Below are 21,729 nucleotides of genomic sequence, written 5' to 3'. Positions count from 1 at the left end.
ATAAAATCTCAAGCTTTTAGAGAGGAAGAGAGAGAATTTCAATGACAAGAGAGAGTACCGAGGATTAGAGAGAGTTCCGATGATTAGAGAGAGTTCCGATAATCAGAGAAAGGGAGAGACGAAGTGGAAGAGAGAAGTTATGAAATGAGGTGGATTTAATTATTTTAAAAATTTTCCTGATTAATTCCTTTTTGACCCCTAACAGTATTTCTGGAAAGAGTTGGAATTCTCTTCACCCTGAGAGACGAAAACAAATGTCAGACATTTATATAGATCAAAACGGGAGTTGGTAAAAAAATGAGGAGATAAAAGGAAATTCACCCTTACATTTATAGATGAACCACTACAAAAAACATACACAATATAATTTACTAGGGAAGGGTTTAGGGTCTAAAAGTGTTGGGTCAATGAGTTTAGAACCACAAAATAATTTGCGTCGTACATGGACAATAGTTGGAGTCGGCGGCTCTCCTAGTGTTCCCTCCTGTGGGATCCTGAGAAAGAAGATTAAGTTGGCCCTTGCGAACAACTTGATGCACCATCTCTCTTCAACCCTTTTAAAGAAATGCGACAAAAGAAAGGAAAATCAATAGACCGACCCTATCGTCTCCACCCCGTAGGAACTACGAGATCACCTCAAGTACGTATTCGACATCCAGGGCTCACAGACGATCATAGAACCATGTTCAATAAGCGAAATGCATTAGCTTTTCACTCTCAGATTGGACAATAAGGGTCGGAGAAGACCAATCCCCCAATCTTAACTCCAACATTCTTATGACCACGGAGTCAGACGGAAAAGGAAGGAAAGCTCTCCGTTTATGGTTCTTTTGTAGATGGAATCTCCGAAACCGCAAGAATCCTTAGAATGAGATTCAAACTCAGCACCTCCTGAGATTTTAAGAAGGAAGTTGTAATTTGTGTTCGGGGGTGTTATTGGTAGAAAAATGTATCCAGTAGGAGTAGTTAACATGTTTGACCTCTATTTATCTATTACTTCCTAATCTATAATCACGTGAACAAAATCTCAAATTAAATGAGATACATTGCCTTTTCAGTTTCTTGAATTAATTCTTTATTTAAAAGTTTTTCTCACGAAGAAAAATTCTTCATTGTCTTTATCTTTCTTTCCCTTTATCTCTTTTTCCTAATTTCTTTTGGACATAAGCTTCTCTCTTTCTCTCTATCTAATCTAAGTTTTTTGAATCGATTTTTTTCGAAAACTAAATGGGAAAGGAATCGGTTATGACATTGTTTTCGTTACAGTTATTTCTTATTTAAATCTCTAGGTTATGGTGCTTTGTTACTTACAAAGTTTTTCCTATATTATAGTTTTGATGATTCTTTGTAAGTTTTGGTTAAAACCTAAACTTGAAATTTAACATTAGGTTTTCAGATCTAAATTTATCAGATTTAAGATACTATCTTTTTTTTATTTAGCATTTTATACATTCTGGTAAAACTGTAGATTTGGTTAAAACTCATCCCTAAATTGTTTATTATTTGTTTAGCATTTTGAAGGTTATGATAAAACTTAATAATCAGTAACAACTCAACCTCCATTCTATGTTATTTTGGTTAACCCTCACCCTGAAACTATTCTATTTAGTTTTTAGTTATTAAATATAGCAGATTTAAAATATAATCTTTCTTTTTTCACTAGCATCTTGCATATTCAAATAAATGACGAGATTAAAGTTTCTGATCACAAGGAAAGAAAATGGTAATCTTCAAGTGTTGAGAAGATCTGCATCAAACACTTGCAGTGCGAAAGAGTCATAAAAATGACTTTACCATCAACAAAGGGGCGTGTGGTAGAATCTCGAAATAAAGAAGAGAAAACTAGAGAAGATCGGGAATGGTGTACGTGTATATGCTAAATAACATAGTACTAGGAATCAACATTTGAAAACTTTTGCTAGATTTTTGTAATATCTTCGTAACATGCTATTATGTTTTTAGCATTATGATAATTTTTTTATGTTATTTATTATGTGTTTGCAGCACACTGACTTGTCGATAAAGCTTAACACGAGTGTTTTGATTGAAGCCTCGACAGAACGAGAAAAATTGTAATCTGTAGCAAAAGTATATTTAATATTTGTGGGGTTAAACTGCAAATTAATTGTTAGAAATACCAAAATAATGTTGAGATTTTGTCCAAAGTTTTACATGTACTATAAAAATGTTGGAAAAAAAAAATTTCCCACTCTGCCAATATATTTCTAATTTATTACACAGAATCACAAATTGATTTTATGTGATAGCCCGATCTCCAATAATGTCTACAAAGAAAAATCGAATACTTCATGAAGTTTTTTTTTCGAATTTATATAGTAAACTTAGGAAACCTAATGCCAAGAAAACTTAAAATAACTTTCAGTGTGTTTGAGAAGAAAGAAATACGGCGGTTGTGGAGGAGGAGACAACCCACTTCAGTAAAGACAGAGAGACAAAATGTTTCGGTAAAAACCAAGTGAATAAAATTTACGTCTTCTGGGTCGAATAACAATTAGAAAAGGAGTGGGATTTTCGCATCATTTTACCGTCTCCTTTAATAATATGCAGAAAAAAATTAACCATAAAATTAGAATGTTGATTGTATATTCTATCAAATGGTTCTAGATGCATTCATGAATCACTAGGATACAAATGAACTTTCAAAATTAATAAGGGTCTCTCTACTATGTGTTCTAAAGACAAATAATCACTAATAAAAATCAACTCTCTTGGCTGTACAAACTTCTAAGATTTTTAACTAAAAAGGAAAAAGCTTGTAAGTTTAAAAAATATTGTTAATTAGAGCATATACTAGGAAATCTTGTTAAATATCTGCTAGATTTACCTCCCATTATCTCTGTCTTGTAATGGTTTAAACATGAAAGTTCAGTAACACTAAATCATTATAGTTTATTTTTGGTAAATATTAGTAGTCATTTATATTGTATCTAAAAGAAGAATCGCAATCTATGAGCCGAGTAACGATTATTTGACTGCTTAATTGAGAGAGAAAAACGAGAACGCATGAATAAGGAGCTTCCCTTGTATATATATATATATATATATATATACCTTCACCTCAACCTTCCAAGTTCATCAAAATTCATTGTCTTATTCTTTCCTCTATTGCTACAATGCCAAGAAGGCCCAGCATAGGTCGAGATAGGATTGAAATAAGGAGGATCCAAAATGAGGAAGCGACAGTTAACGTTTTCCAAACGTCGTGTTGGTACTTTCACGAAAGCTAGTGAGCTTTTGGTTTTATGTGGTGCGGAGGTTGCTATAGTAGTCTTCTCACTAGCTGGGAAATCATTTTCATTCGGCCATCCTTCGGTCAATTTTGTCATTGACCGTTTCCTCACTGCAAATGACAATCGTGACAACAACCCTGTGGCATCAATCCTGGAAGCCAATAGAAGTGTTGTTGTCGGAGACTTGAACAACCAGTACAATGACACCATGGCCCAAATTGAAGCAAATAAAAGAAGGGGTGACAAGTACTGGTGGGAATCACCTATTGATCAAATAGGTTTGGAGCAGTTGGAGTCATTGAAGAACTACATGGGAAGTCTGAATAATCAGATCGTAATGCGAACTAATGAACTCCTAATGAACGGAGCTGCCAATATTCCTTAGATCAAGTAGTCCTTAATATCGATACATATCGAAGTAATTATGTTCTTTGATTTCAAAGAATATTAGGGGTTTCATTTGTATTAATTAGTAGATTATCATTTGTACTGCTTCTATCAAATTACTTATAATCCAAAATAAATTAATCAGTTTGGTTAGAACTGCATGTGGTGGTATTGTTTGTTTCTATATTCTTCTAATGTCGCCACAACAAATGATACGTCTTTTTTACTTGATAATATAAATCAAAGAATGTAAGAAAATAAACTGCCATCAGTGTCGGAGCTAGGAATCAGACTAGAGGCGGATTGTATTTATATCAAGAGTTCACATAATTTTTCAATTTCTATACAAATTTTTCAATTTCTATACAATATCTATTGAGTTTAATAACGATAAAAATTCATGCACTTGAAAATATCATGTAAAAAAAAGAATTATAAAAATGATCATAATCATAGTTGTAGCTCACTTTTAAATTGGAAAAAGTTTCTTAATCGGGTACAAATTTTTTTTGCCCCAAACTACACCGTTACTTTATCATTAGATTCATATCTATTTCTTGTGCAAAATTAGACATTATTTATGTTTACAAGAATTAGTTAAAATTAAAATACACAAAGGTAAAACCTTAAACTAGAGAAAATAACTCACGATCTTACGGTGTAGTCGGTGTTTGTTAAAATAATCAGTTGAAAACGGGAAATAGATGTAGGAAGGGGAATTCAAACTTAGGATCACATGAGAAAAATCCACTCGTTTTATTTTTTGTTTGAGTAAAACCACAATGACATGGTATGAGAATTCTTATTCCTCTGAGAACTAAATGAGAGTTACATCGTAAAGTTCTACACAAAACCTTCGAATGTAAAGTGCCTCATGAAGGGAAAAGAATTAAACAAGACACAAAATCAAAGAAAAGACCCTAAAGGTCAACAAAAGAAAAGATCCTCAAGATCGAGAATGAAGAGACTCTAAAAGTTGACAATATTAATGAACTAAGACTAAAAGCGCCCCCAGCCGAGATAACCACCGCCGCTATTACCGAAGTCGCCACCACCACTAAAGAGCTGCCAAAATCAGTATACTAATTATATTGAAATACTGAATCATCGGCGATTTCTTCTGCAAAACAACTCCTTTGACATATCTCGGCTTAGGGGGGACGGTTTCTACCAACTAAGCTTCCACATACTTTTAATATTAGAGACTCAACATTAAATAAAAGTTACAGGTGGGAAGACCCGGGATGCAGCCCGGCCAAACCCACTTGTAGCTCTGCCTCCTACTGCCATGAAAACTACAAGAAAATCCACATCTATATGATAGTTATCCCTCTCGAAGTGCTTTCTTGGACGAAATAAATCATTTGTTTAGTAAATGTGTGTTGTGGTTTCAGTTTCAGTTCCATAATCATGGAAATCATTGCTCAGTATGTAAACCATAGAAAAAAAACCAATATACTAAAAAAGATTTGTTGGTGCTCACGTTTGGCAGGACAGTTTTATACGATTACTTGTATATTTTTACATTGATGTATAACCTATTACCATATTAGCATATTATCTTAAGAGATGTGATAGAAATGGATCAAAATATCCTTTTGATTTTTTGCTTTTCTTATAAATAATTCTGCCTTAGAAGTGAATTAACGTTTTAGTTTTAGACTAGTATGACAGTATGACTCAAACACTCGTACAAAAATCATGTTTATATATTGTTCTCTACCGAATCACATAGAAAGAAAACACACAAAAATGTCCAAATGAGATCTCTAAATTATTTTAATGAAACCCCCATATCAAAAAGAAAGAATTTCATCCTCTTAATAGTCCAATCACACTTGCTACAAGAGATCCCACTGTCATTTTTTAAAACAATATCACTTAAACCATAAAATGAGGATTATCTCTTTTTATTTGTTGAAAAAAATGAGGATTATCTTGATTCCGATATAGCATTACCACTCTTATCGAAGATATAACATTCCCAGTCTCCTATTTTAAGTACTACTCCAGTTCCATAAACAAGGCAATAAGACAAATATATCTTTTCATTCTAAATATTGACGTTCCAAGTTGCTAACAAAAAGGAAAAAGTTAAGATAACAAGTTCTACTTTCTTCACATATCAAGTTAAGTTTCAAACACAGACGGCAAACTCTAACCATCACTAACATAAAATCTCAAATTTTTAGAGAAACAGAGAGTCCCGACGATCAAGGGTGAGTCAGAACTTTGTTCTAGACGGGGCTAACTTAAATAAAATGTGCATATGAATCTGTACGTAAAAACTATCAGTGCTTGTAAAAGATAAATACATTTTTTTTATTCAAATACAATTGTTTCGTATGTTTAATAATTTTATGATAATTTTATGATAATTTTATAATATTTTTTTTTATGTTTGTAGTAAAAGACGTGTCTAGGATTTGAAAAGTGAAAAAAAAACGTAATTACATTTGAGATAAAACAAAAAAAAGTTGGACAAACTCTTTTGTCTAGTCAAATAAATGAAAAAATATATATGGTGAACATTCTAAGCTAGCTATCTACAAAAAAAAATGTTTTGACAAACGGGATCCGCCCTTTCACTAGGGGTGTGCAAAAACAAACCAAACCGATCCAAACCGGTCCAGTCGGTTTTCAAACCGAACCAAACAACGGGTGGTTTTTACGGTTGTAGATTCCCAATAACCAACTGGTTTGGTTCGATAAGTGGATGTAACTTTTAGGAACCATCAAAATCAAACCGAGTCAGTCAAGTTCAATTAATATATATAATTATATATATATACATATTTTTTTTCTAAACTATGCCTATCATATCTCTAAAATTTTATTAAAACACATATCTTTCATCAAGTTTTTACCAGATACAAAAATAACTACTACTCGTACAAAACAACAAAACTGCTACAATATAATGTTACTAGCTAATATTAGATTAAACGATCTATGTATCAATAATGTTACTAGCTACTATATAATGTGACATCGGTGGCTTACACATGTCTTAAATGTTTAAAATATTTTTTGACGCATTATCTTAGTTGATTGTTTCTTCGTGTTTTTTTAGGGAGTGTTGTCTTGATTTTATACGCCAATGTATGAAGAAAGTAACTCGATTTGTTGATTTTCATGAAGAACAAATTGTTTCTATGAATGGTTTGGTATCCAGTAGTATTCAAATCGCTCATTAGCGGTTTGGTTGGTTACCTTAAAATACAACAGATAACAAAACAATAAAGAGGGAAGTGAAGAAAGAAGAAGAGAAAGAGAGAACGATGAAGCATATGAGGAAGAAAGATGAGGTGAAACATTAAAAAAAAGATAGGTAAGGATAACAATATCAAAATACAACAAAATCAGCGCCAAAAGTAAATGGGGCCAAAAAAGAAGTTTGGACAAAATTAAGTGTCAAAGCGGCAGTTAGTTACGAATTAAGACTAAAATCATGACTTCCTTATAGCCTGGTTAGTCCTGATACAGATCCGCTGCTGCCGATGATTAAAGAGAGATAGAGAGAGTTTCAATAATCAGATACGGGGGGAGACGAAGTGGAGGAGCTAAGTGATGAAATGAGGTGGATTTAATTGTTTTTAAGTTTTTCCTGTTAATTTTTTTTGCCCTAACGATATATCTGGAAAGAGTTGAGAATTTTTTTTGCCCTAAGAGACCAAAACGAATGTCGGACACTTATAGAGGCCAAAACGATGAGTTTGTCACAAATTGAGAGCTAAAGAGAATTAACCCTTGTATTTATCGATTAACCACTACAAGAAAAAAACTTACACAATATAATTTACGTGGGTTGGGTTTAGGGTCCAAAATTATTGGGTCGATGAGTTTAGAGCTGCAAAATAATTTGAATTGTACATAGACAGTATTGAATTCGGCGGCTTTCCAATGGTTCCCTCCTCTGGGATTGGCAGTAAGGATCCTTGTCACGTTACGAAGCATCATTAAACATACATATACTATGATTTGAAGTCTTGTTATAAAGCTTCATAATTTATGAATCCTTATACTTGATGATGTCAGAAAGTGGCTTCCCGTAAGTTATCCTTGTCACCTTTGAGTTATTCTTCCTCATTGTCGTTGTTGAGGAGATGGGGGTACCTGCAAAGACACTAGGAAGCTGAAGTCAGTTCAGTGTTACAAGTTGAAAGTCAATAAGAATTCAAAGGTTAAAAGTTGGGTTCCTTTTTGGGAAAACCGATGTCGTTTACAGATTTGTTTGGCGGTGATGAATCACCATCTTAAAGGAGGTTATGTGGCATGACCGTTAATAGAATCTTTCTGATCATAGACTATGATCGTTTCTTAGGATCAGTAAACGGATAATTGGCGTTGTATGGCCTTCCGCGCAATCGATATTTCTCTCATGTAGAGCAACGCTCAAGTTATCAAGCATACTTTTGTAAACCTTCCGTTCCAAGGATAAGGTTGCAGAGTTGGTTGGATCTACCTCTATACTGACCTTTGGTCATGACAGAGTTCAAGGTGCCTAGGAGACTCGTGACGATCTCCCGTGTCAGGGATCATGTGCAGAGCTCCTTCGGGTCACTTATGTTTTTGTCAAAATCTACATTTCATAATTGCTTTTAGTGTCTATAGATGTTGCTTTTAGTGTCTATAGATGTGTCCTTCACCAGAAATAAAAACAATATTATGTATAAAGAATTAACTTAAGACTATATAGATGTATCTTCAAATAGTTATGTGACAATAATATTATGAAATGAAGCAATTTACTTTGTATTGAACGGTTTTTTTGTACTGCCCAAACTTAATATATATCCACATGTCTTTCAACAAAAAAAAACACGTAAATATACATTGGTTATGTCAATAAGACTAAAAGGGTTACAGTTTTGCCAGGTTATTTGGTTGCACAACTTTTAAGAAAAATACTAAAGAACAAAAAAAACTTGCACAATCTGAGCAGAACTCCTGAGCGGCTTTCGATGATTCTGATCACTGAATCGCAAATCACAATAAGTCAGCATAAATTCTACCCAGAGTCTGCTAGTTTATCTTGTTCCCTTGCATTACTTTAGAGCCCAAAAAAACACTCCGAAAAGCTTTTTCTTTTGCCAAAATTATCCTCTCTTACAAATGAAGACAAATTTTTTTTATGAAACAAATAATAACAGATTACGCCTCTTACCCATAAGAACATATGATATAATTGGAGCATGTAAAGGAAATGTTTCAATTCAGAATAGAGTTAATTCCTATTTGGCCCCCTACTTTGTGACCAGTTTTTTTTTTATGACTTCCTGTTTTTCGTAAATTCAAATATGACCCCCTATTTTAATGTAAATGTCATAGATACCCTTCCTATCAATATTTTTTCAAAATAAAATTAAATAAAAAACATGAATTTCACCTCACTTCTCTCTCCACCTCACATCTCTCTCCACCTCATCTTCCAATTCATATTTTTTATTTAATTTTATTTTGAAAAAATTATTTATATGAAGGGTAGTTATGACATTTACATTAAAAAAGGGGGCCATATTTTAATTTACGGAAAATAGGGGCCATAAAGGAAGTTGGTCACAAAATTGGGGGCTAAATAGGAATTAACTCTTCAGAATAATCAGCATATTTGTATAGCAGTTATAGTGGGCACATTTCGCATTTCAATCTGAATGTACATCTATGAAACTCAATAATTAAATCATCTATGATGATCCTCGTCTGTAAGAGTACATATAGTAAATCATTTAATCTAAGAAACATTAAGTTGCAATTGAACCCATTTCAGAACGATAAACAAAATTGAATTAAAGTCGAAAGTTTTAACATAGTACCTTTAAATTTTCAAAATTGAACTAGGGTGAAGAATGTCCAAATGATATTCCTTTCAAAGGAAATGAAATCACCCCAGCTCTTTCATCAATTCAACCTAAAAGGGGACGAATAATTAGTTACACTGCATTCCTTACTTATAAAACAAAACATTTTCCCTTGTTCTAAACTGCTCGATTATTGTAATGATTTTTTAATAATAAAATGACATAACAATCAACGGCTAGATTATAAAGTCTCATACTATTTGTGATTTTTTATGTTTCTTTTGTACTGCAAATCTTTGGATCACACGGACCCAGGAAGAAGAAGAGCTCTTATCATCTGTGATTTCTTCCAAATCTCTTCTTTCTCCAAAACCCTCTCTACAAATCTCAAGCAAACCCTAATTCTTGTAATCCCTAACAGTAAACTTTGAGCCTTGTACTTTACTGATGGGCCTAATATGTACAAGCCCAAAAGTATGTCCCACCCAATTAGCCCATTAAATTTTGGGCTTAAGAAACTCTAGTATCTAGTTCATAAGCCACGTATATAGTTCAAGAATGAGTTGTGTTGTCTTGTTGTCTTGACACCTTATGGACTTGTTGTTTGACACACAAAAGGCAATTGTCTTGTTGTCTTTACACCTAATGGTTTGTTATCTTGATACATAAGAGATACAAGACACCTAATGAAGTTGTTGTCTTGACACATGGGATGCTTGGCACCCATATGAGCACAACTGGTTGTGGTAGGCAAAATAAATGCAATGATGGAAATGTTTTTTGTTGTTGTATAAAAGGTAGATAGAAATAGATGAAACATATGCTCTTGCTCATATATAGTTCAAGTTAGACTTTCCATCTCTATAGACTTGAAGAAAAGAAGAGAAAAGAGTATACTCGTTCATCTTTAATCAAAGAAGAAGATTATCATATATTCTCTAAACTCAACATGGAGAAAGGTACACAACCTATCAAGAACTTCAAGTTTCATTTAATGATAAAGTATTGTTGTGATAAAACATGATATCTCTAAGTCCTTCTATGTAATGGGACATGATATCTCTAGGTCCTTTTGTGTCACGGGAAGAATTTTTTATTACATGTTTTATTCCCATGAACTCATTGTATATGATTATTATAAAGTAACATTTGGTATCAGAGCACAGGATGTAGATGTTCATGTTTGTCTAAAAATTTCTTTGAATTTTGAAAGGTTCTTGACAAAGTTTGTATTATTGGACTCATAAATCCATTAGTTTTGTAGTTAGATCGAAACCATTACTGAATCTTTGATTTTATTTATGTATTATGAATGTGTTATTATGGAATAAGAGATGGTGGTTACCACTCGATGGTCGTGGCAACGATCATCAATTAAATGAAAGAGATGGTGGTTACCACTCGATTGGCGTGGCAACGATCATCAATTAAGTGAAATTTAGCCTAAATTTCACAACTTGGGCTAAATTGGTTGTCATTTGCATCCGGTATTATGCATTCATAAACATGATATGTATCTAGCAATATGTTCTTATTTGTGCAGAATATACCGTTCTCGTTCATGAAAAGATATGTAGGAATCGGAATTCATGATGTCATACTTGTTACATGTGATGGAGAATGGACTGTCGAATGCCATATGTACGAGGGTAGTGTCTGTAAACTATATAGTTGGCGAGCATTTTCAAAAGAAAATTATCTACGAGTAGGAGATGTTTGTGTTTTCGAGGTGGTCCAGGCAACAGATCTTCATTTTCAGGTTTCTATTTTCTATAATTAGTATGCCGGTGTGTGATAGTTGAAATTTGAACTTCCCTATGCCTGAAGTGGTAACTTCGACTAAAAACTGCTTAAATTAAGTAATCGACAATGCTGGTTTGTTTATTTATGCCTTAGACTTTTGTGTGGATTACTGTTTGTTTGTTTATACATACAACAACTAAGAATTTTGGGTTAGTAGCTAACACCTTCATTCGAATTCAATTTCTTTATGATGTTCGAACACCTCTTATTGCTGGTAAACCCCATTTTCACTGATGGTGGTAAAGTGCTTAAATTCAGTTACAAAAATTCCCTGGTGCTATTGTGTACGTATATATTTTTTTAGTTCTTTCTTGTGCTATTCTCTCCGGCTCCCCCTAATCCTTTTGTTGTTGTTTGGTTTCTGTTAATCTCATACCCTTGTAGTTCTAAATCCTAAGTTTACCTTCTTTCCTCTCTTTTACTCTAGTTTTTTTTTTTTGCATGTTTGGGACGGGAAGTTATTTGGAAATGGAATGTGATTCTTGGAAATCACAATCCACCTTATTCTTTGACCTATGGGAATGCATGGGAAATTCTATTTTCGGGGATAATAGCAAACTCAAGGAGGGGGTTTGTGATTCCCATTACCACGTAATGATATGCTTTAATATTTTCACGAAATAGACAAATAGCTATGGCTCGGCAAAAAACATACGATTTGTCCAAATTTATTTAAACTAATCTTAATTTTAGGCGAAGTTAATGGAGAAAAAATTACTCCATAATCGATCAGCAGCCAAAACCCAACTTTTTTTTTTGGATCAAAATACTCCACTTGTGAATCCTGTGACTCGTAATGCATTATGATTCTTAATAATGTCTTATTATGAACGGTCTTATTCTCTTTTAGGAACACTCTTGATAATGCTCATAAATCATTAGGACATGTATCATATTTTGTTCTTGTACTTGAATACAAAACTGTTTTTCTTTTCAGAGCATTTTTTATTATTTCTCGTACAGTATAGAAAGAATATGTTATGCACATATATAGTTGTGCAAAATACATTATGAATAGAAACGATTATATTCATTTTTAAACTTTTCTTCACTTCCTAAAAATATTTGTTCATAATTGTGTTATTCTCTAGTATTCGTTTTTCCTGTACGTCAGTAAAAAAAAAGTAGATGGACAAAAATATCATTTCCAGTGTGTGGATCTCCTGCTTATTTATTTCGCTGAGAGAGACATATTTTTGTGCCTAAAAATAGACTTTTGGACCTAAACGAACTTTTTTTAGTGGTCGTCATGGCAAATGTGCATGCATGACGACACGTATCCCGGTTGAATCTCGACTGACCTAGTAGGCGCGAATTGCGCTATGATTACTTTACAATAAGTGTTTAATCGTAGTTAATTCCTGACAACTCGAGGCGTTTCCCGCTTGGACTTGTCAATCGGAGACTCAAAGGATGGCTTCGGATTGGCCTGGTTCGAGAGAGGCGGACATTCTGACCCACCAGTTCTCTCTCCCTCTTTTCAAGTGGGCCTTCAAATGTCAATTATTCCTGCAATAGCTGTCAAGTCTTTTTGGGAGGCGCCTATAGACGCATCCTATAGATGTTCTAGAATGGCGGTTTTAAGAAAGGCAAAAAGCCAAAACGTGACTTAAATAATTCATTTTCAGATTCACCAAACAAAATGGGGGTCAACGTAAAATATCCTCATCCCGCCTCCCAACTTTCTCCCATTTAAATTGGAGTTTCTGATTTGGTGGATTGTGGGGAAGAAGATGGCAAGCATATTGTCTGAGACTGGTCAGTTGGTTGTTAATTTAGTGAAGGAAGAGCTTCCTCTTGATCAGGAGGAGGGAGGATCTCTCGTTTTATCTGAAAATATCAGGACAGGGTTGGTGCTTGTGGACGTAATCAATGGCTTTTGCACCGTTGGTGCTGGAAACCTCGTGAGTTATTCTTCTTCATTCTCTTCCTTTTTAACATGGGTTGGTTTTGATTCTGATTTTTAATCCCATTTTCGTTTCATTTCCAAAAATCAATTTTTGATTTAGCTTCTTCTTTGGGATTTTGGGTTGTTTTTACCTTGTGTTTCTTTCGGGGTTTATGTTGTATAATCCATATTGATTGATGATTTGTGTTCATATTCTCAACATGGGTTGATTCTGATTCTGCTTTTTATGTCTTGATCGTTTATGGGTTGCTTTTAATTTTCCTTTTACTATTTGATTGATCAATGTCCCCTCTCTTCTCTCTCTCTCTTTAGATGTAATTTGATCATTGGGTTGTTGTTTATATTTTGATGGACAGGCTCCAAGAGAACCTAATAAACAGATATCAGATATCGTTGAGGAGTCAGTAAAGCTATCTAGATTGTTCTGTGACAAAAAATGGCCTATTCTTGCTTTCCTCGACACACATCATCCTGATAAACCTGAACACCCATATCCTCCTCATTGTCTTATTGGAACACATGAAGCAAACTTAGTTCCATCCCTGGAGTGGCTTGAGAACGAAGAAAATGCAACGCTTAGACGTAAAGCTTGCATTGATGGGTATCTTGGTTCAGTGAAAGAAGATGGTTCTAATGTATTTGTAGATTGGGTGAAGAAAAACAAAATTGAAGTTGTAAGTATGCTTTCCGCCTTCTCCCTTTATAGTTTGATCTAGTTCGCCCTACATATTATATTTTTGGTCACGAGACTTCCCTTCATCTACGTGGGACTATATTCACACCAATCCTTTACTTGTGATGTATTTCGAGCATGATACTTGTCTTTTTGTTGGGTGACTTCGACACTTGACCTTTGGGCTTGTAAAGTATAGACCTACCCTAGATATCGTATCAAGTTTGTGGATATCCTGAAGAACAATTGGCGATGGGTGGAGTGCTCTGTTCTCATTGTTTGTTTATGTAGAACTGCTCTCATTGTTTCATCCGGTAGCTTTTAGTCGCCTTTGGTCGCAAAAGTATAAGCTTTTCAAAGTTGAGATACTATCTGATTTTTTCACATTATCGATATAAGAATACTTCTGTTTCAAATTTATGTTACCATATAAATTCAAATTCAGCATCATTTCCTAAAACCATAGAAGAAATCGTTTTTATTCTTCGTTTTCTGTCTGAACTTAAATATCCCTTTCTTGGGAAAATTGTGAACCATATGAATGATGAAGCAAATGTATCCATGTACGCTAATCTTGTATGAATCATATTTAATTAATTGAGACAACGAAATTGTGTGGATTTTGATTCAGTTTTCGGGTCTGTGAAGATACTGGTTACAGGTATATGCACTGATATCTGTGTCTTCGATTTCGTCGCATCAACATTATCTGCGAGGAATCTTGGTCTTCTTGATCCTCTTAAGGATGTAGTCGTATACTCGAAAGGTTGTGCTACATTTGATTTGCCCGTTCAGGTGGCAAGAAACATCAAAGGAGCAGTAGCCCATCCACAGGTAACTGCTTGCTTGATGATCTTCAAAATATGCATTTAAAAGCTTAAGCAATATTCTGTGATTTCCATTTGCTTTGCTTTGAGTTTATCTTCGAATTTTCTTTTCCATGAAAACTCTGAAGAAAGGAATAATCACTTAGGTAGCCCTGTAACTCCATCAATTCATGCTTTGGAAAGTCCCTCCGAAATCAATAATCAGATTTTTAGGAGGAACGAGTCTCGGATTTGTGTTTATTACTTTCCTCTGAAACCTCAAGTATACAAACTATCACTCATAATAGTTCAAACAGTGCCTTAGGAACAATAACATATCCATAGTATTTTATTGTTATTTTTCTGCCTAAAATTAAGACAATCATGATATCGAATACACAGATATTTTCGTAAATTCATTTTGTCCTTGTTTGTGGCCATGACAGGAACTGATGCATCATATAGGTCTTCATATGGCCAAAGGACGGGGAGCCAAAATTGTGCATGAAGTGTTTGGCCCTATTAAGTAGCCGTGGTAGTGGTAACCCTGAGACTTGATGATCGACCATGAGCTAATTCCTGAGTAAAAGGCGAAGCTAATGTGTGTAGTTAAGTGTCGCTGCTGTTTCCCCTATATGTATGTCTTTGCTTTTGTTTTTACATATGAATATGCAAAAGTTACTGGAAACATCATTTTTCTGCTTTTGTTGGAATTTTGACGAACGATTATACAAATTGAAGAAATAAAGATAATCTCCAATCCAGTTTGTAGTTATGGAAAATTGAGAGCTTCATGGTTCCATTTTCCCCTGATATTTTACGAAAATAGCTCAATGGGACAAAATTAAATTGAGGAGACAGAGACGAGAGCGAACATGAAGCAACGACAACAATAACATGATAAGTCCTGAAATTTCGAAAGTATTATTTTACGCACAGATGATCATGAACTTGAAACAACTTAGAGATCAACCATAAGAAAAACAAGAAAGGTAATTTTATAAACAAAAGAATGAGAATATTCAGGTTTACAAAGATCATCATCAATATACAAATAGGGTAACTAATGACTAAGTGGGCATTTGAAACCTACAAATAGGGCAGTAATGACTTGTTTGGAGCCACTGTGTTATACAATCACCATGGAAAACATGAGAACATGGCATCTTTGTCAATCTTAAACCTCTCTCAAACTCTTCCAAACACACACTACAACTCGTATTCATCGAGATTTCATCGTTAAATTCGATTTCCTCTAATTCGTCGATCGATGATTGTGATGCTGAAACCATATTTACTAATGTGGTTGATTCCATCAAAGCTCTATCAAAATCTGTTTGTTCACCATGAATATAAACATCTGATAAAACCAAATCAATACAAATTCTATACTTACTAATTTTAATCTCCCCATTCTTTGATTCTTGATTGGCAATATGGGTTGCAAGTCCTGCAATCTCTTCGATTAATCTCAGTTCTGGGTATCCATGGTCATTCAATTGGAAAGGAGAGAGATTGGTATGAATGATTTCACAAAATCTTGAATGGTATAGAAAAGTCCTAGGGTTTAGTCGAAATCTATTGACAATTGTTGTTGGTTCATATAATTCATCATAAAGATACATCTCTTGATCAATTTCTGCTGGTTGGATCATCCATTGGGTTCTCTTTATCAGTTGAATATCAAACTCAAAATTGTTAAAATCACTTGTACTCTGTTCTGTTAATTCATCACCACTACTAGTCTCTGTTTCTTTCTCACACCAAATACGACTTGAAAGATTTTGATGATCAAAGTTGAATGATAAGATGATTCCAGACATTATTTCAAACCAGTAGAAAGATATATAGAGAGAGAAAGTTCAATGGTAGTTTAGGGTTTCAACTCAAGAAGAAGAAGATTATAGAAAGAGAGAGAGGGGGGCAGTTGTAATGAGATGTGGTGGTGGTGGGAATTGATATCTAGGGTTCTATTTATTATCAAACATCTTGGCGCTTCTTCCACATTTTCCGACCGTTTGAACAAAACTTAACCCACAAGAAATTAGAAATTTCAAAAAAATATGACCGTTTTAGTTATCAGTAATAAGTAATAACCATATAAGTCCTGAAATTAGAAACTTCAACAAAATATGACCGTTTTAGTTATCAGTAATAACAAGGTAAGTCCTGAAATTTCAAAATAATTACTTTGAGCACCAACTATTACAAACTTAAAACTCATATACTATAAATAAATTTCTTCCTTCAATCAAAATACAATAAAACTAAAACCCGAAAAAGGAAAGTAACTCAAATTGGAATATGGCCTTTGAGATCACTATAGTTTTTTTGTAATGCTGGGTTCATGCAGGAGAAGATGGTAGGCTTCTGTTTTAAAGATTTAACGCCGAAAATGAATGATCGGAGCGGAATTCTAGCTCGACTTATAGAATGCTTCGTGTCGGGATGATGCTTCTTCGATTCCGAAAGCTTGAAATCTTGATTCATTTTCGACAGCGACTTATCAATTTCAAATTGGAGTCCTCTGACATGATCAAGACCTGTTTGTAATTCATTTGCAACTTTGTTGTTCTCTTGTTGCATATTTAGAACTTCTCCTTGAAATTTTGCAGCTTGGTAAGTAGTAAATTCCATATCTTCAGTTTCTGAGCTAGCTCTTAGAGCTCTTGATATTTCTTCTTGTACATTGCACAATGACGAGAATCGAAATTGTAGTTCTTCTTTTAGTGACACACTTTCTTCCAACCAGATATCTAATTCGGTTTGTATTTCTCTCAGGTGTACGTAAATTGGGCGAGCTTCTGATTTTAAGGATTGTTCGAAAGAAGAGGTATTGGAGTTACTATCAGCTTGTTTCTTGTTTGCTTTTAGTTTCAAGAAATCTGATTGTAGATCTTGAATTACAGTTTGAAATTTTTGTATGTGATGGAATGATGTGCTGAATCTTAACCAAAATTCCAAGTTTTCTTCTAATAATTCATCAATGTCCCTTCTGAACTTCTCTTCCGTCGACGAAAGAATTTGGCGTTCATCGATAAGCATCATGTTGAATTCCTTGTCGTTTCGTTTTCCTTTTTCCTCTTCACCATTAACAACTTTACTCACTTCTTTCGAGCTTGATCCGTTTGGTCTTCCCGTGGCTTTGATATCTTGATATTCGAGTTCCGTCCTGCTGTTGTTTTCGTTAGACGTCGTTTCTAGTAGGTTTAGTTTTTGACGTAAAGATCGAATTTCCTCATCTTTCATGGCATTGGAACCTTTTAGTTCTCTTACCTGCATTGTTGCTTCGAACAAGCTATCTTGGTTTTTCTTCTCTAACTCAGAGAGCCTCTTCTTTGTTTCTTTATAGCTTCGAAGAGTCGAAGTGTATTCGCCTAATAAAGTCCTCTCTCTGTCTTCCAATCCATTCAAAAACAGTTGCTTCCAGTCTGGTTGATCTTCTTCCTTTAGCTCATCCTCTTGGTCGAAATCGATCCAATTATTTTCCTTTTGGAATGAACTCTGTTCCGAAACATCGTTGAATGGATTCAATTCTTGATTATCATCAGCAAGATCGTCAAGGTTTGTGCTAATCCTCTCTTCAACTAGGCCTTGTTCCTTTATGTTCTCTAGATCATATGATGGAGCTATCATTAGATCTTCTTGATCTTCATGTTCTATTATCTGGCTTAGAATTTCACCCACTTCTTGTTTCGGTGCCATTACCTCAATCTCCTCATCCAAATATTTCATGGATTGGAGTTTCTCTGAAAGACGGTCGATATTAGAATGTGCTTCGGTGAACTGGCTTCTTGTGTTGTTATTTTGCTGATCAATATTCTTGTTGAGATTTTGTACTTGCTCCAACTTCTTGTCCAATTCTTCAAGCTTTTCTCTCATTCTTTTAGAGTCCATTTTAATACCCTTATCATCCTCGAAACTCTGTAGTTGTGCTTGAAGCTCATCCATTTCCAATCTTAATCTCTTTATCAGGCCAGTCTGAGAGGAAACTACAGATTCCAAGCTAATGACTTCTGCCACAAGTTCATTTATCTTCTCTGCCATCTCTATTGCAGTGAGAGATGCCTCAGGATCTATCTTCAAATTCTCATTGGTCTTCATCTCTGACTCAAGCCTTCCGTCTTCTAAGCTGTCCGAAAATTTCAAGTTCGTGTCAACAGCAACAAAATCATCTTCTCCAGCAAATGGATTCCATTGCTCGATTTGTTTCGGAAGAAACTCATCTTTAAAAGCTTCCAACTTCTCATGAGCAATACTAATCCGCCGGTTCTCTAATTTTGCCTCTTCGGAAGATCTTTCTTGTTTCTCCTGCAACTGAGTCAAAGTATTTCGGCATGATTCCAAAGCAGTCGACGCCATTAATGTTCGAGCTTCATCATCCTCAATAACTGTACTAAGGCTGAATTCATCTTGCAGGTTGCATACCTTCTCTTGCACTTCCGTTATTCGCTTCCCAATCTCCCAATATTTCGCTAGTCTACTCTCGTAGGAGCTCTTCACGAACTCTTTCTCGGTTTGCAAGGCCAAAATCTCTTTCTGAAGTTTATCGATCTCTTCAAGTGCTTCGGGTTTGCTAAGATTCGAACTAGTAATATTCATAGAACTGGCTTTCTTTTTTAGTAATGTAATTAGGCCTTCTCGTTCCCGTTCTTTCTTTTTAATACTTAAAACTTTCAGCATCTGTGCTTTCGGTGGTTCAGGCAAATCTTTTGGAAGTGAAGGCTGATCGATGGGATAGGAAGACATTCTTTGAGAAATGTCTTGATCTTCTTCATCATCAATGGCGAATTGAACTTGCTCAGGGAAGACAGTTGCTATAGTATTATTAGCACTTTGGAGCTCCCCTGAAATGTGGTCATATCTCTCAGCCAAGGCTCGGTATGCCCGGTAAGATTCTTCGACAAATTTTATCAGTTCTGGTCTTCTTCGAAAATACATCTCTGCTCTCTTGGCAAACGAGTCTCCGTCTTCTTCGATGAGTTTTAGCATAAATTTCACCTTCTCCTCCATATCTGCAATCCCAATTCACCCATTAAAAGTATTAGAGAAGTTTCAAGCTAAAGATTACTATTGTCTATCACTTAGAATTGATGATCTAATGATTTCATAAGCTAACCAATCAAGAACAAAAATTAACTTCAAAACCTGAAACCAGAGTTGAAGATTTTCATTTTATGAAACTTTTAACCAAAAAAGCTTGAACCCAATTTTGAGAACACAAACATCATGGAACCAATACATACAAGAAGAACTTCAATGGAAACTCGAAGAACCAAATTACTAATGCTTTGATTACAACCACTTTTAATTATCAATCAATCAAATGAATCAAAACCCATGATTTTGTTTTAGTGAATAATAGAAAAAGAATTTACCTTGGAGGTTTTGTTCTAGCCATTTTGATTGCTTAGTCCTTATGTGACTTGCCCACCACCATGAATATGCATTACTTGCAGCTCTCTGCAACATCTCTCTCTCTCTTACTCTAAATTGAGCTAGAAAATAAATCAATGAAATCCAATAGAATAGTTAAACAAGACAATGAACTTTTAATAGACCATGAACACAAACTAACTTCTTGATTCAACTCATTTTTCAAAAAATCAAAACTTTGAAGATTAAAATCAAAAAGTGATTTGAATGAAAGCCTTGTGGATGATGAATTGTAAAGAGAAAAAGTCTCATTCAAGGATGTGGGTTTTGATTGGCATATTCTCTTAGGTTTGACAGAGAGGCATAATTTAAAGAAGATGAAGAAGGTGTGCATGTCTTGTTGATGTTTGGTGGTGGGGTCAACTCAAACCGGCCTAAACACAAAATAAAGATTTATTTATTACTACTTTAGACATGCATTCTTAATCATTACTACCTCTTAGGAGACAGACAGGTATTTCGGTTATAATAAGGAAAAAAAGTTTTTTTTTTTTTTCTCTTTTAGTATTATTGGTGGGATTCCAAATTCCAACCCAATCTAGCTCATGATTTGATCTCCATCTAATGGTTGATTTTCCATATCAAAACTTCATACATACAAGATTGGAGAGAGGTTTGAATATCTAATGGTCTAATGTGATATTATTTTTGTAATATAAAACCCTGTCGAATCATTTTTTTTTTTTCGTACTTAGCAAAGAAGAGTAGAAAAAGGAAATGATTGGGTTGATGTTGGTGGAGACAAAATCAAACATGGGTACGTGATAACATGTCTTATGCACCAAAAGACTTTGAACATAATAAAATGTAAAGACCCTCTAATTAGGCAGCAAATGGCAATTTCATATGGATCTTGTAGGGGTGAGAATCGGATCAAACACAATATCGACAAAGTAACGTTTTAATATGATAGATTGGTCCAAATACGAAATTGAGTTCCACATTAGATTCTCATCTGTGAACACGAAATTTGAAAGATTAATCAAGTAATCAGCCTCCGACATGGAGGTTTACAAGAAATTAGAGAAGAGAAATTTGAGTAAGGGAAAAAAAGTGGTGTTGTATTGAAGTTCAACAAAGAAAAATAGATCTATCTCAGACTCAAATATGAACCAACCGTCTCTTGAGAGTGAAAAATTACAAGAAGACAGAGAAATAGAGTTGACTCCAAAACAGAAACAGTTGATTTTATATAAATGTGGAGTAGCTTTTGATTTACGGCTTCTTCTAACCTTACTCTTGAACAAATAATTGGTCTATCTACTAAATGCCCTAGGTCAAGAAAGGGTGGGTTGGGGTTCATCAAACAGGGTGTGGGTTTAAGTCTATTATGGGTGGATGGAATAACTTGATGGAACCCCAGTCTCTTAATTTAATTTGTAAAAGGTCCAAAACTGCCAAGAGTCTGTTTTACCTTTCATTTGTACTTGTCAAGTGTTTAGTGTTAGAAATAATGAATGAGTTAATTCCTATATGACCCCCTACTTTGTGACCAGCTTCCTTTATGGCCCCCTTTTTTTCGTAAATTCAAATATGGCCCCCTATTTTCAGGTAAATGTCATTACTACCCTTCTTAATAATAAATTTAAAACATTAAAAAAAATTATTTCCACCTCACCCCTCTCTCTCTCTCCACCTCATCTCTCCCTACACCTCACCCCTC

The 21,729-nt window shown here is 34.5% G+C and overlaps 3 protein-coding genes and 1 pseudogene across 3 annotated transcripts in view; 3 read left to right on the top strand and 1 right to left on the bottom strand.

The window, feature by feature from the left end:
- LOC147533108 (nicotinamidase 1-like) overlaps window positions 1-15,390 on the top strand; it is a 55,409-nt gene extending 40,019 nt beyond the window's left edge. Inside the window, exon 5 of the transcript XR_015227715.1 lies at window positions 15,309-15,390. The gene's annotated coding sequence lies outside the window, so the exon portion shown is untranslated. The remainder of the gene's footprint in view (window positions 1-15,308) is intronic.
- LOC147533110 (agamous-like MADS-box protein AGL62 pseudogene) lies at window positions 3,190-3,636 on the top strand (annotated as a pseudogene).
- Window positions 12,871-15,390, top strand: LOC147533109 (nicotinamidase 1-like). Its single transcript, XM_086648267.1, has 4 exons — window positions 12,871-13,146; window positions 13,508-13,825; window positions 14,473-14,658; window positions 15,077-15,390. The coding sequence occupies exons 1-4, from the start codon at window positions 12,976-12,978 to the stop codon at window positions 15,158-15,160; spliced, it is 759 nt and encodes a 252-aa protein (XP_086504393.1). The 5' UTR covers window positions 12,871-12,975; the 3' UTR covers window positions 15,161-15,390.
- A 1,405-nt stretch (window positions 15,391-16,795) lies between these two features.
- Window positions 16,796-20,371, bottom strand: LOC147533107 (protein NETWORKED 2A-like). Its single transcript, XM_086648263.1, has 2 exons — window positions 20,009-20,371; window positions 16,796-19,645 (listed from the first exon to the last, which is right to left on the bottom strand). Exons 1-2 carry the CDS (start codon window positions 20,100-20,102, stop codon window positions 16,923-16,925), a joined length of 2,817 nt encoding a protein of 938 aa, XP_086504389.1. The 5' UTR covers window positions 20,103-20,371; the 3' UTR covers window positions 16,796-16,922.
- Between the last annotated feature and the right edge of the window lie 1,358 nt (window positions 20,372-21,729).

This window comes from Eschscholzia californica, unplaced genomic scaffold (assembly GCF_041429995.1).
Source record: "Eschscholzia californica isolate CP2 unplaced genomic scaffold, dmEscCali1.0.p SCAF_6, whole genome shotgun sequence".
NCBI classification, from domain to species: Eukaryota; Viridiplantae; Streptophyta; class Magnoliopsida; order Ranunculales; family Papaveraceae; genus Eschscholzia; species Eschscholzia californica.
The sequence above is the reverse complement of the archived record's forward strand: the minus strand, read 5'-3'. Positions and strand labels throughout refer to the sequence as shown.